The sequence below is a fragment of the Lissotriton helveticus genome, chromosome 2_2, assembly GCF_964261635.1.
Source record: "Lissotriton helveticus chromosome 2_2, aLisHel1.1, whole genome shotgun sequence".
NCBI classification, from domain to species: domain Eukaryota; kingdom Metazoa; phylum Chordata; class Amphibia; order Caudata; family Salamandridae; genus Lissotriton; species Lissotriton helveticus.
Genome location: NC_136060.1, coordinates 418,334,655 through 418,348,929, shown reverse-complemented (window position 1 = coordinate 418,348,929; position 14,275 = coordinate 418,334,655). Strand labels below are relative to the sequence as shown.

Here is a 14,275-nt window from a genome sequence, read left to right as displayed (position 1 = left end):
GAATAAGACGACAAACATAAAACCAGACGTTAGGTATCACTCCTTGTACATGAGCAGTGCAAGACTATCGAGGAGCTCTGTGTCATCTGCTTACATCTGGAATCGGGCTCATGAGTGGTTGATTAGTTTGTCAAGAGGATGCATTTACAGGTTGGAAAAAAAAGGAGATAGAATCTACCATTGTGGGACACCTTGGCTCAGTTCTCTGGCTGCTGAGGGGGAAAAAGGTGGGAGAGCGACTGTTTGTGCCCTTCGAGCTAATAAGAATTTAAACCTCTTAAAGACAGTACCCATAAACCAGCGTTTGACTTCTTCAAGATGTTATGGTAGATTGTTTGATGGCTGTAAGATCTTACTGGGTTAGTGTTAGGTCACTACCGCAGTCAGTCAGACTGCGAAAGTTGTGTTGCACATACGCACTACTACTTAGGTGATACAGCCCCAATGTTATTCCACTTAAAAGAGCTTTATGGGCTTATTCACAGCTGTCTAATGGCAAGCGTCTCCAACAGTTTTTCTGAAATACAGCAGTATTGAAATAGGACAAAAATTGCTTAAACTTCCAGGAAGGCTTTTTGATCAGGAGATTTATTTCTACTAACTTCAAGGCTCCAATAATAAAGTGGTAAAAAGCCCTTGCACAGCCTGAATAGCTCATTAGAATTGGCAGATACTCTTTGGAACATCAGAGGGTCGGCTTCCTGCAATAATGACTTTCCATGATTAGCTTGACGTGTTCTGTGCAAGAGTTGGGACTGACTCAAGTAAGATCTTTAATACAATTATCTGGGATCACTTTCAAGAATTAAACTTAAGTAAATCTTTGAGATCATCACTGCAAAGAAAGATAGTGCCACAGAGTTGAAGTTGGAGTAAAAGCATAATGGCTAGCACTGGGAGATTGCTGTTTGGAAGTGAGATTAAATTAATTCAAGAGTAGGGAACCAACTGATGTACTTAAAAAATAAATCACCTTTACCTCCCTGTGTTTGCTTTTATAGGTTGTTGCTAAGGCAGCATACATGTTTCTTAGCTCAAGGAATAACAACATCTCTGCTTTCATGTAGCTGATATAAGTCTATCTTTCAATGAATACTTTCTCAACAAAGGCACAATTAAGCATCCCTTCTCACACCCGTTAATCAGCTAAAGTGAAGGGTTGTTTACGTGCAGCAGTTATGTGATGTATGCAGCAAAATGCCTGTGTAGTAAATCCTGTAGTTGAACTATCCTCAAAGCAACAAGAAGATGGAACAAACCTAAATTATGCATAAGATCAAATAATGAGTCACCCACTGCCCAACACTTCAAGGAGAAGGGCCACACGTTGACGAAATAAGGTTTCAGATCTTGGACACTGCTAATCACCTATGAAGAAGGGGTATTTCAAAAAGAATCTTTCTACATGAAGACATTTGGTGGGTTAACTGCTTTGGATACAGTTTCAATGAAACTTTGAATTGCCTTTTCGATTTCTGGGGCTACTTTCTGTATTCTATGTAAATACTATGTGGTAATGGACGTTTAAACCCACATCCAGGATGGAGGCATCAAAAAGGTTATGGACCAATTTTAGAGAAAGATGGATACTTATCGAATAACCAGAAGTAAACTTTAGACTATATTTGAGGTCTGGGTTAAGATGAGTAGATAAGTGCATGGACTATAAACAAGCATGCCGGTAATGGAGCTCTTCAAGATGGAGAGGGACTCTGAATATGTGCAGCTGTACAGTATTTATTTAGTCTGAAAAGGGTCATTTAAAAAAGTAAGTGAATCTCTTCGAAATGTATTACATTATGTTTCCAAATTAACTCCTAAATAACATTACGAGCTACTGTTGTGACGAGAACCAACAAGAATTTCTGGTTTTGAAATAACTAAAACTGAAGCCTCCAAGGAGATGTGAACACAAAGTTTTGGGGAATTTGATTTTATTCACAAAGTATTGCATTTTGGTGCACTGTTGTAGTTTGAGCCTGTATAATCCCAAGATACTATGATTTTTGGTGACTAAATATGCAAGTATTGTTGCTCCCTCTGCCTTAATAGAAAACATTGTGGCATTTTGTTTTTTTTAACTTCTTTTACCGTTTTATGGCTTTCATGAATAGTCAAGCTAATGATTTAATAATATTCAAGCTTCTGCTTCAAATTGCTGCAACAGACTGCTTTTCCTTCGATTTGCCTTGGACTTTTATCCAAAACAATGTGCATAATGGCGTAACTGATGTGATCCGTTTGATCTATGGATACATGCTCCTGGTTCAGTAAGCTTTTCTCTTTCTTATCTAAGGTAAAGCTTGTGACGAATGTGCACATGAAGGATCTCATCCCTTGAAGGAGCGACCAGCAGAGGAAGTTTCAGCCAGGCTTGCTGAACAAGACAAGATTGAACAAGAAAAGATAGGATGTATGATCTGATTCATGGTGGTGTCGTTTTGAAGAGTTGTTACTTTGTAATCTATTTTCCTCAGTTTCCAACCTGTTAAGAATATTTAAATTGAGGATGGCTGGAAGCAAAGCAATTCTAGAAGCAACCTGAAGTTAAGATGCCATTCATGTAATCCTTCCTACATGGTATTAGTCATGCACTTCCACAGTTAATTTCATGTGAATCCTTGGTCTGATTTCTGCTCTGCGATCTGTGAAGACCTATTTGGGGCTGCATTTCGATTTCTCTGTGCTTGAAATATTTTACTTAAATTCTTTGGTCTAGCAAGAGGAAGCTTTAATTTTAAGCTAAAGCTGACATAATCACATAAACTGACAAAAAGAGGATACAGAGAGCAGCTTTGGGTCTGCCTCTTTGTTGATGTACATGCCTATGGCAGTTCAGCATTTGATTGGCCCAAATGTTGTATTAGGCTTCCTAAGATGACGAAGTGTCTGTGGAGTGCAATGGAAACATTGATATATTCGCCAGTTATTGGATGTTTCATAGATTGACATGCTTGAATCGTTCCCCGTCGTCGAAATGGGAGTACCACAGTACAATAGTAAAGCCGTTAGGTTAATCCACACAGCCTATAAAGGCTATACAAAATTCAGTTCAGTAACTTATCCACATCATTGAAAAGGAACCAAACTTCAGCCAGTCAGGCAACAGCACCCTCTAAAACACTTCCCACAGAGGCTTCTTCCCTCAGGTCTCCAACTGCACCCATACCCTCGCAGCCACCACAGCCAACAGCCTTCCCTGCCCTTTTCTGGGTGGGAGCTCAGGTCCCACAGACCGGATAGGACAGGTGGCCAGCAGGCGAGTCAGTGTCTCCACCACAGCCATCCCAGCATAAGCTACATCTAAACCTCTTTAGGTTGGCCTCTGACCATCATGGGCATTCAGTGGGAGGCAGGATACGCCATCAACTGTCCCACTGGCGATCAATGACATCAGACCGCTGGTTTCTCCAGATTGTCCAAAGGGGCTACTCCCTCGCCTATGTGATGACCACCAACCCATGCCAGCCACTTATGATCAGCTGACGGAAGACCATCTCTCCTTGATCCGTCAAAAAGTGCAGGCTCTCTTGGACAAAGAAGCCATAGAGAAAGTGCCTGCATCATAGGTAGGTTGGGGTTGTTATTCCTGCTACTTTCTGGTGCCAAAGAAGGACGATGGGCTTCGTCCTATCCTCCATCTGCACCTTCTCAACCTCTTCTTGAAGAAAGAGAAATTCAAAATGTTCATGCTCCCATAAATTCTGTCTGTCCTTGACCTGAGGGCACAGAAAAGGTAGAAAACAATAAGCTTACAGTGCGCAGGTAGGATATTTATGTGCAGCTCTGCTCTTTTTCCAGTGTGGTACAGAGTCATACAACACCACATAATGGTGTTCTGGAACACTGCTGAAAAATTGGATTTTACTTTAGGTATAGTGTAACCTTTATCGGGAATTTCAGGATAAGCAAGAACTGCATCCATGTACACCGTACTACCTTAAATTCCTGATTCTCTAGTTTTCAGAAATGTCCTGTGGTGATGGGGTATATAGGTACGTACAACCCCTTCACCCCCCTTGTCCAAATTCTGGAACCATATACCATGGATACTGAGAGGCAATTTTGAGTTTTAAGCTTAGCTTAAAATGTACAATACATTCTGGCCAAGAAGTAGTGGCATCCACACAAACCACTTTACCTTGGATTTTCAGAGGTGTTGAGTTTTCAGAAGTGTGTTGTGTTGGCAGATTTTCTTGGGTGTCTGCCAACGCAGGGTCCAAATATCGCAGCTAACTATGTGAATTAAATTCAGTGGGAAAACCTTGATGTTTCCACATTGTTTTAGGGCCTTTCCTGTCACAGATGAATAGCCCACCCACACATATGAGATACTGTAGTGCGTTGGCAGATTTTCTTGGGTGTCTGCCAACGCAGGGTTCAAATATCGCAGCTAACTATGTGAATTAAATTTAGTGGGAAAACCTTGATGTTTCCACATTGTTTTAGGGCCTTTCCTGTCACAGATGAATAGCCCACCCACACATATGAGATACTGTAGTGCTAGTCATACAAGCTACAGCAGAGCTAGGGTCTCTCGTTTTCTGAGGGTTGGTATGTTTCTCTGGGTGACAGCCAGCGCTGGGCCCAAATACCACAGAAATACAAATCCCCAGAAAGATTGAAATCAAGAAAGCATCTTGAGAACTCCTTATTGCGTTTTGTGGCTTTTCTTTTCATGAGTAATTCCTCAGAGGGGCCTGTTTTTATCAGAAGTGTGAAAACAATGAATAGTATAACATTTGTTTTTATCCACTCAATGGATCTCGAATTTTGGCTTCCCTATGTCAATCAGTCTGCAAGGAAGAACATATTTTGTACAACACTTTCTGGATCACGTGATATTATTCAATGTTGCACAAATAACCACTATTCTTAAGCTCATATTCTTAGGCACATTTAAAAAATGCATAGCTTTTGTTTAAACCCATTTTTAATGAATTCGATTTTTACCATATGAATTGAAGCATGGTCAGCAGGCTAGGGAAAAGTCATTATAAGCTTTTGCTTTGTTTGTGGTGCCAGGTATCTCGTGTTTTTGGATATCCAGCAGTGTAGGTCCTTGCGACCAAATGAGTCTGACCGATGTAACGGTATATGACTTTTGTAGATTGGTCTTCAGTACAAATACAAATTGCAGATGAATATATTGTCACCAATTTCTATTTTTCCTACTTAATTTTGTTAGTTTTTTATTTCAATAATTCATTTCTTTGGGGCACTTTTTACGATTTAGACAAAGGACCCCTTGATGAATTTATCATTGTGTGTAGTTCTCAGAAATATGTATAGATTTCTAGATTCACTCATGGATTTTTCAACTCTTTCCCTCACAAATGCAGACAGGATAAAAACACATTCATTGGAGTTATTCACTGCAGCTTAAATTGAAATAACTGACAACAAAAACCTTTTTTTTTTTTTCTCTTTTTAACAACTCTATTTCCGAAAGCTGAGAAGAGGACTATCTGAGCACAGCAAATAACCTTTTCTTATGCTATGGTTATAAAAAAAAAAAAGTAGACTTCTTCCTTTCACAGCACTTTCCCTAATTTTTCTCAAACCCTCACCTCTGCCAATTTTGCTGATATGCTCCGTTCCCTATAAGGGAATTGACGACCCTGAGTACCTTAAAGTCACTAACATGTGAGGGAATAAACGGACAGCATGGCCAGGAAAACTTTAGTGGCAGAAAGGAGATGAAGGCTCAAGCAAGACCTGCACCAAATGTAAAAAAAGACTTGGCATTCCGAGGCAAAAAAGGTTAGCAGTGAAGTGTTTCACCTTTACCTATTTTTGTTACTATTTTAAAACACTAAGGATTCTCTGGAATCCATTAACTATACCGACGCTGGAGAATTATTCTTCTAGGTAAGTAGCTTCTTTCTTATGCTCACACATCCTTTTGTAAAGCTTTCTAATATCCCTTTAGATCGGGTCAATGCTATAGAAAAAAACAAATATATACAAAATACTATTTTTTTTTTTTTAAACACATTTTATTGGTCAAGCGGCACATGTACAGCAGAGCCCTGTAACCTAGAGGCGTCTGCACAATGTGAGCATATAAAATTGACTTTGATATTTTTCAAAACTATACCCAATAAAACCTTAAAGGAAATACAATATCAATCTAACTGCCCTTGATTGCCCCTCCCCCAATTGCACCACTCATCCACTCTAAAAGATCTTTTCGGATATTTACAGTCAAACTACCCAGCAGGGTCTCAACTCCCACCCCTCTACTGGGATCCCCCCTAGCAAGCCCAAAGTTTATAATCGCGGGTCCCGACCTACAGAACCCGGGTCTCGGAGCAATCCAAATAGTCTGCCCACCGTTTCCATATTTTGAAATGTTTTAGAGGGCACCCCCTGGCAATGAAAATAGGTTTCTCGAGGCCCATACAAAAGTCCAGGCCATTCTTCCATGTGGCCACTGCAGGGGGCCTCTGAGCCTTCCACGCCCTCGCTATGTCCCCCTTTGCCAATGTGAGACCCAACAGTAATAAATGGCATTAATAGATGTTGCCACCTTTCCCTTCCAGGATGTGCAATAGAGCTAGTTTCGGTGAGCGGGGAAGATCCCAGCCCAAAACCTCCGATAAGCAAGTGTAGACCCCCCTCCAAAACCGATCTAGGGCGAGACACTGCCAGACTGTGCATCAGCGTACCATCCTCCCTGTTACATCTGAGGCACACAGGGGAGGCAACCAAGCCCGCCCTCCACAACCACATTCGTGTGTAATAGACCCTGTGCAGATATTTAACTGGACCAGACGCACCGCTATGGCCTCCCCGGGTGGGGCTGCTTCGACCTCCATCCAGTCCTCCTCTTCCAAAGGTCCCAGATCGCCCTCCCAATCCTCACGGAATTCTGTAGCGTGGAAGAGCAGTGGGTAACTAGGGTTTGATATAACCTGGATATTTTACGGTCCTGGAGTTCACCCATAAAAACTTTCACCACCAGGGGGCTGAACTCAGCTACTGACTCCAATCCCACCAGACTGGGCAACAATGCGTGCCGGAACTGGAGGTACTTGAAGAATTGGGACCGTGGCATATGGAATTCTGCTTGAAGGTCTTGGAATGATTTCAGTGCTAGACCCTTTATAACATCCCCCAGGACCAAGATCCCTGTACTAGCCCACCCTCTGAAACCTTGCAAAGCAGCTAACTACGGCAAGCGCCCATTATCCCAAAGGGGGGCTCTCCTGTGTCAGCTTGTTCCACCACCCCATTCCACGCAGTGCCTGCCTCCAAACCTGGAATACCACCTTGGTTGCCGGAGGCAGTGGGCCCGCAGCGGTGCTGAGTAAGTGCCGTATGTAGCGAGCGATCTCCTATACGCCGCCATTCCACCGCTTATGCCGGGTCCTCCCGGTTGCCATACCACCATTCGTTCAATACGAGTAGGTGAGATGCTTGATATATGACAGGATATCGGACAACGCTAGTCCCCCACAGTAAGTTGATAAAAAACACGTCCGCAGGGCCACACGTACCTTGCCCCCTCTCACAAGAACTGCCCAAGGGCCCCTTTTTCTTGCCAGAACCTACGGGGGGGGATTGGATATGGGTGAGTCTGCAACTGATAGAGAAGACTGGGGAGTGCAACCATCTTGAATATGGCTGATGTGCCATAGATGATCAGTGGCATATGGGATCAAGTCTTAATATCATCTCGTACTCGCTCCCAGACCGGAACTAGATAACGCTCCCAGGCGACTGTGGGATATGTGTTATAAAAACACCCAGATATTTCAGTCCTCTTGTCGCCTGCTGGATCGACAAGGCCCAGTCGCCCAGAACAGTCCGACCTCCAAGCCTCCACAGCGTAGATTTGCGGGGATTCATATATAATCCAGAGGTTTCCCCAAAGATCTGCAGAATATGCAGGAGCTGTGGTCCCGTTCTATCCACATCTGTGAGGAAGAAGAGGACATTGTCCGCGTACAAGGCAATCCTATCCGACAACCCCTGAGCCCATTCAAAAGCCGTGAACCTGCACGTCTACACGAACCCAAACGGCCAGCGGCTCCATTGCGAGTGCGAACAGATACGGAGACACGGTGCAGCCCTGTCTCGTTCCCCGACCTATGGAGAACATGGAGGAGGATGCACCCGCCACCCGCATTGAGGCAGTGAGGTCGGTATATAGAAGGGTCAAATACGATCGGAACCGTGGTCCAAAATTCAACCGACCAGGTTTGTGAAAAATCACCACCTCCGCATGCCTCCAGTCTGGGGGAAGGAAGCCGCGATCCTGCGCCTCCTCTACCACTGCGCGGTAGTGAGAACCTAGCTGCAAAAAGTATTGTTTATAAAATTTGCTAGGAAACCCATTGGGCCTTGGAGCCTTCACGGAGTTGAGTTCCTCTAATGCGACACCCAGCTCCTCGTCTGTCAGCGGGAGCTCCAACTCCTCTCTCACTGCATCCGATAGGGCCTTGGGCGGGAGGTAGGCCAGAAACCGATCAATCATGTCAGCTGACAGACATTCTTTAGGGGTGTATAAGTCTGCATAATATGTAGCAAACTCTCCGCCAGGACCATTGGCTCCGTGAGTGGCTCGCCTGTCGCGCCCAAGATGCCCGGAAGGGTCTGCTGATGATATATCCCTTGGCAGAGCCTGTGGAGCATCCTACTGGATTTGTCACCCCATTGATATACTCTACTGTGCGTCGCCAGCCAGGCCTGCCGGGCCTCATCCAGTAGGAGCGCGGCTTAATTTTGTTGGGCAAGCAGCAATTGCCGCCTAGACTGCTCGCCCCCTCCTGCACGACCCCGAAGCTCAAGATCTTCAATGTCCGCCTCTGCCTGAATTAGCACCTCACCATGTGCTCTGCGAGCCGCCGCGCACCAAGATATGTCTCTTCCCCTCAAGACAGGCTTCATTGCCTCCCACACCGTATCGGCCCCAGCAACGGAGCCAACATTCACTCTCAGGTATTCATCTATGGTGTTCACCCATACGTTCCCTATGTTCATCATTCATGCCTCTACCCTGTCCACTTGTATTTGAGGGACAAATATGTAATTGAGTCTGGAGTAAGAATCATGCACGACGATAGGTACGTGAACTCCCGATCGTCTCGATCCATCTATCCAGTCAAGTCCCGTCACTAAGGAATGCAGTTTCGTGGTGCCGCCCCACCGGAGCCCCACTCTCCCTCCAACGATCTGCGGCCATGTCCATCACGTCATTCCAGTCCCCTCCTACTGCAGATACCCCGTCCGGCACGTCCACCCAGACTGTAATGAGATGCTCCACTAAGTTCCATTGTAATGGGGGGGGGGGGGGGGGGCATATACGCTGCCTAGTACTAGGGATTCCTCCCTAACCTTTCCCTGTAGGAATATGTATCGCCCCTGGGTGTCGGTCAATGCTTAATATGCACATAAGGGACACTCCGATGGATCAATACAGCCACTCCTCGTGATCCCCTCACAAAGCCGGAGTGAAACACCTGGTGGTACCCATACCGCTGGAAGCAAAGGGCCTTATTCCCCAAAAGGTGTGTCTCCTGCAGCATGAGGACGTCCGCCCCAGCCCGTTTGGCCTGTTGAAGTATGGCCCCACGTTTAATTTTATCTAAGGCACCCCTCATGTTCCAGCTGATGTAGTGAAGCAAACCCAGGGTCCTACTCTCACCACGGGGAATTCTGCCATGTGGTGCTGTGTCTGCGATTGCCAAGATGTGGATATGAGCCCGGCGGGAATATGTAAGCCTACTGTCAGTGTGATGAAGTGCAATCAACCAACCCAACAACCCCCCACCCAAAAAAAACCCCACCCAATACTTCAGGAACAATGAAGCATCTGTCGCGGTGGGTACGACCCAGGCCCTTCAATGGGAGGGCCCGAACCGCCCCAACCAATGGATCCTTAGCTCACAACCCACTCAACCCTAGCACACACTGTCAGCACAGTTCCACTAATTGAACCCTGCCCATCATTAAGTCTCTCCGATCTGAACAGCTGGAACTGCTTCACAACTACCCCTCATTGGTGTGCCAGTCAGGGTGCAGGAGTCTGTCGGCCCAGGGCCGAGCCAGACCGGGACGGTGCATCGCGGGACATGGATCGGCATCTAGAGCATGACCTTCTGGTGTTCTTCAATTTCAGCGGGGACCCCCGCCAAGTTACCCCTGACGATGAGGAATCAGACACCCTTCCAGGCGGTGTATGGGCCCGCACCCTTACCGTTTCATCAGTCCATTTAAACCCCTCTTCTGGCGAGTCAAAAAAATGGGTGCGAGAGCGGTACACCACCTGCAGGTGAGCAGGGTATAGCAGGGCGTAAGGGAGCTTAATCTCGCAGGTGGGTCTTGGCTGCCAGGAACGACTGTCGTTGCTGCTGGACTAGCTTTGTATAGTCAGGAACAATGAGGAAACGATCATTATCATATTGTCTGGGTTCTTTGAGCCGTCCTTGCTTCAGGATAGCATCGCGGCGTAGTTCAAAAGCTTTGCGATGACTGGCCTTGGACGGTTCCCTGGCGGAGGCTTTGCATAAGCGCTCCATTGGCGCGCTCGATCACAAAGCAGCGAGACGTAGATTCTGGTGGAAGCCAACTCTCCAGCATTTGTGTGAGGAACTGTTCCATGTTTCCCCGTTTGCATCCCTCCGGAAAGTCAACAAAGCGGAAGTTATTAAGTCTTGCCCTCCCTTCCGCATCCTCCACCCGTAGCGCAAGGCCCCGCTGGGTGGTCTCCATGGCTGCCACCTTTTTCTTCAGTGTGGTGAGATCATCCTCTACTCCGGAGACACGAGTCTCAGTCTCAGTGATGCGGGATACAGCATTCCGTAGGTCCTGCCGCAACAGCATTACATCAGAGTCGACCTCCCCTATCTTCGCATCCAGCATGTCCCTGGACTGCGTGATGGTGGCCATAAGCGCTGCATTATCCGGCATGGCTCCCTGTGATTCCCCAGAGCACCCGGCAGCTGCTCCCGGGCCCGTGAATTTATCAATAGGGTCCTGTTTAGATGGTTCACTCACACCCCTGTCCCGCGTCATGGCAAACCTCGACTGTTCCCAGCCCGACGAGACTGCCGAACGCGAGCCGACCCCCCCCCCCCAACCACCAAAGGATCCCCTCGGGACATCTGTAGCCCAGTGAAAGCAGCACAGTCTAGGGCCACAGGACAGAGCTTCCACAAGGATCTACATGCAGCAATGGACACTCAATGTTCGTGACTCCAACACTGGCGAGCAGGTCCGCTCCTCTCTGGGCAACAGCTCACAACAAAGGTCCCATCAAATGGCCCTCGGATCGATCCAAATGCCGCTCTGCTGACCGCCGGGCACCACACCCGGTGAGGTAGAAGGTTATGGGGGAGCCCAGAGCAACTGCTGTGAACATCGCAGGAGGGGTGCAGCACCCCAGCTTTCAGCGTTCTCCCCTCCAGAGAACACACACACGGCCCGACACCACCACCGATGCAGGCGTGCCCCCGGAGCCCAACAGGGACCCCCAATGCGGTACGACCGACCGTCGAGTACACCCTCACAGAGTCTATGATGAGGAGTGGTGGGGGAAGATCTGTGCCACTGCTGGTTTCTCGATACTAGGTCAGCCACCGATGCAATAGGTCTCCCTGTGTGTGCAGGACACCGCTGCGCCGCCGCCCGTACTCCCCTGCAGTCCGATATAACCGCCGACACCCCCCAGATGTGTGTGCAGGGGGGTGGAGAAGAAGAGGGGCCCTAAAGTCCTCGGGCCACAGCTTTCACTCCTGTCGCTGGTCGACCCTCACTCCTGAAGAGCCGCGCTGGGGCGCCCGACCCACCACCAAGCCAAGGGGGGAGCGAGGAGGGTGGGAGAGAGAAGCGTGCGCCTCCGTCCTTACCACCCTGTCCGGACACTGGCCACTGCTAAAGAAATGGCGGCGGTCAGGCTCTCGCCGCTACCACCGTGGCCTGACACGACTGCCGAATTGCGGCCCACACCCACAGGAATCCTCTTTGGAGACCGTCCGTCTAGGGGCACACCCCGGCTCAGACAATGCCATGGCCCCACTATGCGTGGGCCCCGCTGCCGAGGCTGCGCCACCTCAAGTCTGCAAATAATTCAAGCAACGCACCCTGCGTCACCGGAGGGCACTCTGTCTGCAGGCCCCAAGGCTTAACCTGCGCACACTCTCCTCCCGCGGCACCCACAAAGCCCAGATTCTCTCAGGTGAGGGCCGCCGATGTCCGTCAGCAATGGGGTGACACTGGATTACAAGAAGTCTTCAGAGAGAGAGGATAATGAAGGATAATTACCTGGGAAGGACGGAGCGCTCTCAACCCATGTCTGCCATGCCGGCTTGCCTAGCCACGCCCCCCACAAAATACTACTTTTAACTCTCAAATTTACTTATCTTTTATTAAGTTCCGAATTTTCTTTGAACTTGTACATATGACTAAACATTAAGTACATTACTAAGTAATGCAAGTCAAAAGGCATTAAGTATTTTGACTGATCACAAGTTGTATTTCTTCTTCCAATTTTAATTGCCTAGTTACAAATTTTGTATCCTGACAGTAAATATTTGGGAATTCAAAACTATGGATGTGTTTAACCCGACATGTTTTAAAATTTCAAAGAATTTGTCTAAAAAGGTAGTGTCTGAATCTTGAAGTTTAGTATCGCTGCATTTGTCCATCTATTATTCTTTCCAATGTTCCTTCTATCTATTCATCCTCCTCTCCATTAGCCATTCAATCTAACCATCCTTGTATCCATCAACTCATCCATCAACCATTCTCCCTCCTTTCCATCTTTTCCTCCATTGATCCTCCATCCCCCTCTCAATCCATCTTTTCTCTTCATTCATCCTTGTCTTCATCCGTCAAGCCTATCTATCTTTCTCATCCTTCCTCGTTTTTTCCATTTGTTCTTCCGTCCTACAGCTCCATTACATAACCTCTTATAGTGGTATTTAAGAACATCTCTTTGGAGATTGGCTTTTCCAATCAAAGTTTTAAAGGAGCATAAACAACAGTTTAAATGCTTTGTTATTTAGACTGCCCAGTATTATCCACATCCTTTTAGGTTTTCTAAAATGAGGGGCTCATGATGCCCCTGTACTCAGACCCTGTGAGTGGGGCAGTAAGGAAAGCTAAGCGATATTTGGGGGGGTATATTTGTATTCTGAAGTTGAGTGTAAACCTAATTCTGTATATTTTTCCATAGCTATTGCTGCAGTTTTGGAAGAAGCTTTGAACCATACTGCTAATGTTACACTTCAGGCAATTACTGCCCAGGATACTGCAGTGCATGCGGTCAATGCTCATGCCCGGAAATTGAAAGAGGCCATGGACGACTCTGAGGTAAACTATAAACAAGTAATGGCTAAGCAACTCGGTCTGGCTCTTTGTTTGAGAAAATGTTTGGTAATATTTGGACAACTTGGTGTATGTAGTGTTCCACTGTCCTAGGTAGACGGTCCTAGACTATAGCAAAATTTAGGCTACAACAATGTAGAAGCTGGCCATCGGGCTCCTTTGTCCAGCATGCTGAATTATCAGTGCGAAGCTGTACTCTCAAAGACTTGCATCATGAAAATGAGTCGGATAGTGAATTCTGAGTTGCAAGTGGTTATCTTAAAAGGCACATAAAGAAAACTAATGCCTAATGGATACTTTTGCAGAAAGGCCAGTATTTCTTTTGTAGCTGTAAAATAGTCTACATACATGCCTGTCTTTTTGTTAACAAAAAAAATGTCCATCAAACAACATGTTATTATGACAGTGAAGTAAAACAAATGAACATGCAAGGGTATCTATTTATACTACCACACTTTAATGATGCATTTCTGTAGATGCTAAACTAGCTGTAAGAACCAGAGCTCATAGGCATCACTTTAAGGACCTCTCATTGTTCATCCACAATATTTATCTGGTGTAGTCATTGGGCTGCATGGTTTTCTCAATCTCTGTTCCAACCACTTTTCATAGCATCTCCATATGTTTGTTCTCCTTTGAATTGCACATTTAAAAAACATATATAAATATAATTAACTGTTACCGATTTAAAACTGGTGGGAAATGTGGGTTAGATCCAATACCGGCAGATATCATGTCTTACAATAAACCACAAATAAAACCGTACAGATGTGTTCCCTCTCTCCAATATAAATGTATCCAAATAGAATAAGAATCTAGTTTCCCTCGTTTGGCTGCTGTATTGTAGCAGTTAAAGTCTTACCTACTCAAAGAACGTTATTAGACTTGTGTAGCTTACAAATGTATGAATATCATTGGATTGCGGTGGTTAAAATAAAAT

At 46.1% G+C, this 14,275-nt stretch overlaps 1 protein-coding gene across 2 annotated transcripts in view; it reads left to right on the top strand.

Annotated features, from left to right (window-relative positions):
* IMMT (inner membrane mitochondrial protein) overlaps window positions 1-14,275 on the top strand; it is a 442,904-nt gene that overhangs the window by 205,515 nt on the left and 223,114 nt on the right. The window contains exons 6-7 of one of the 2 annotated variants that reach the window (XM_078678663.1): window positions 2,297-2,413; window positions 13,184-13,320. In XM_078678663.1, the coding sequence (XP_078534789.1) occupies window positions 2,297-2,413; window positions 13,184-13,320 (254 nt within the window). The remainder of the gene's footprint in view (window positions 1-2,296; window positions 2,414-13,183; window positions 13,321-14,275) is intronic. The other variant, XM_078678664.1, reaches the window with a different exon arrangement.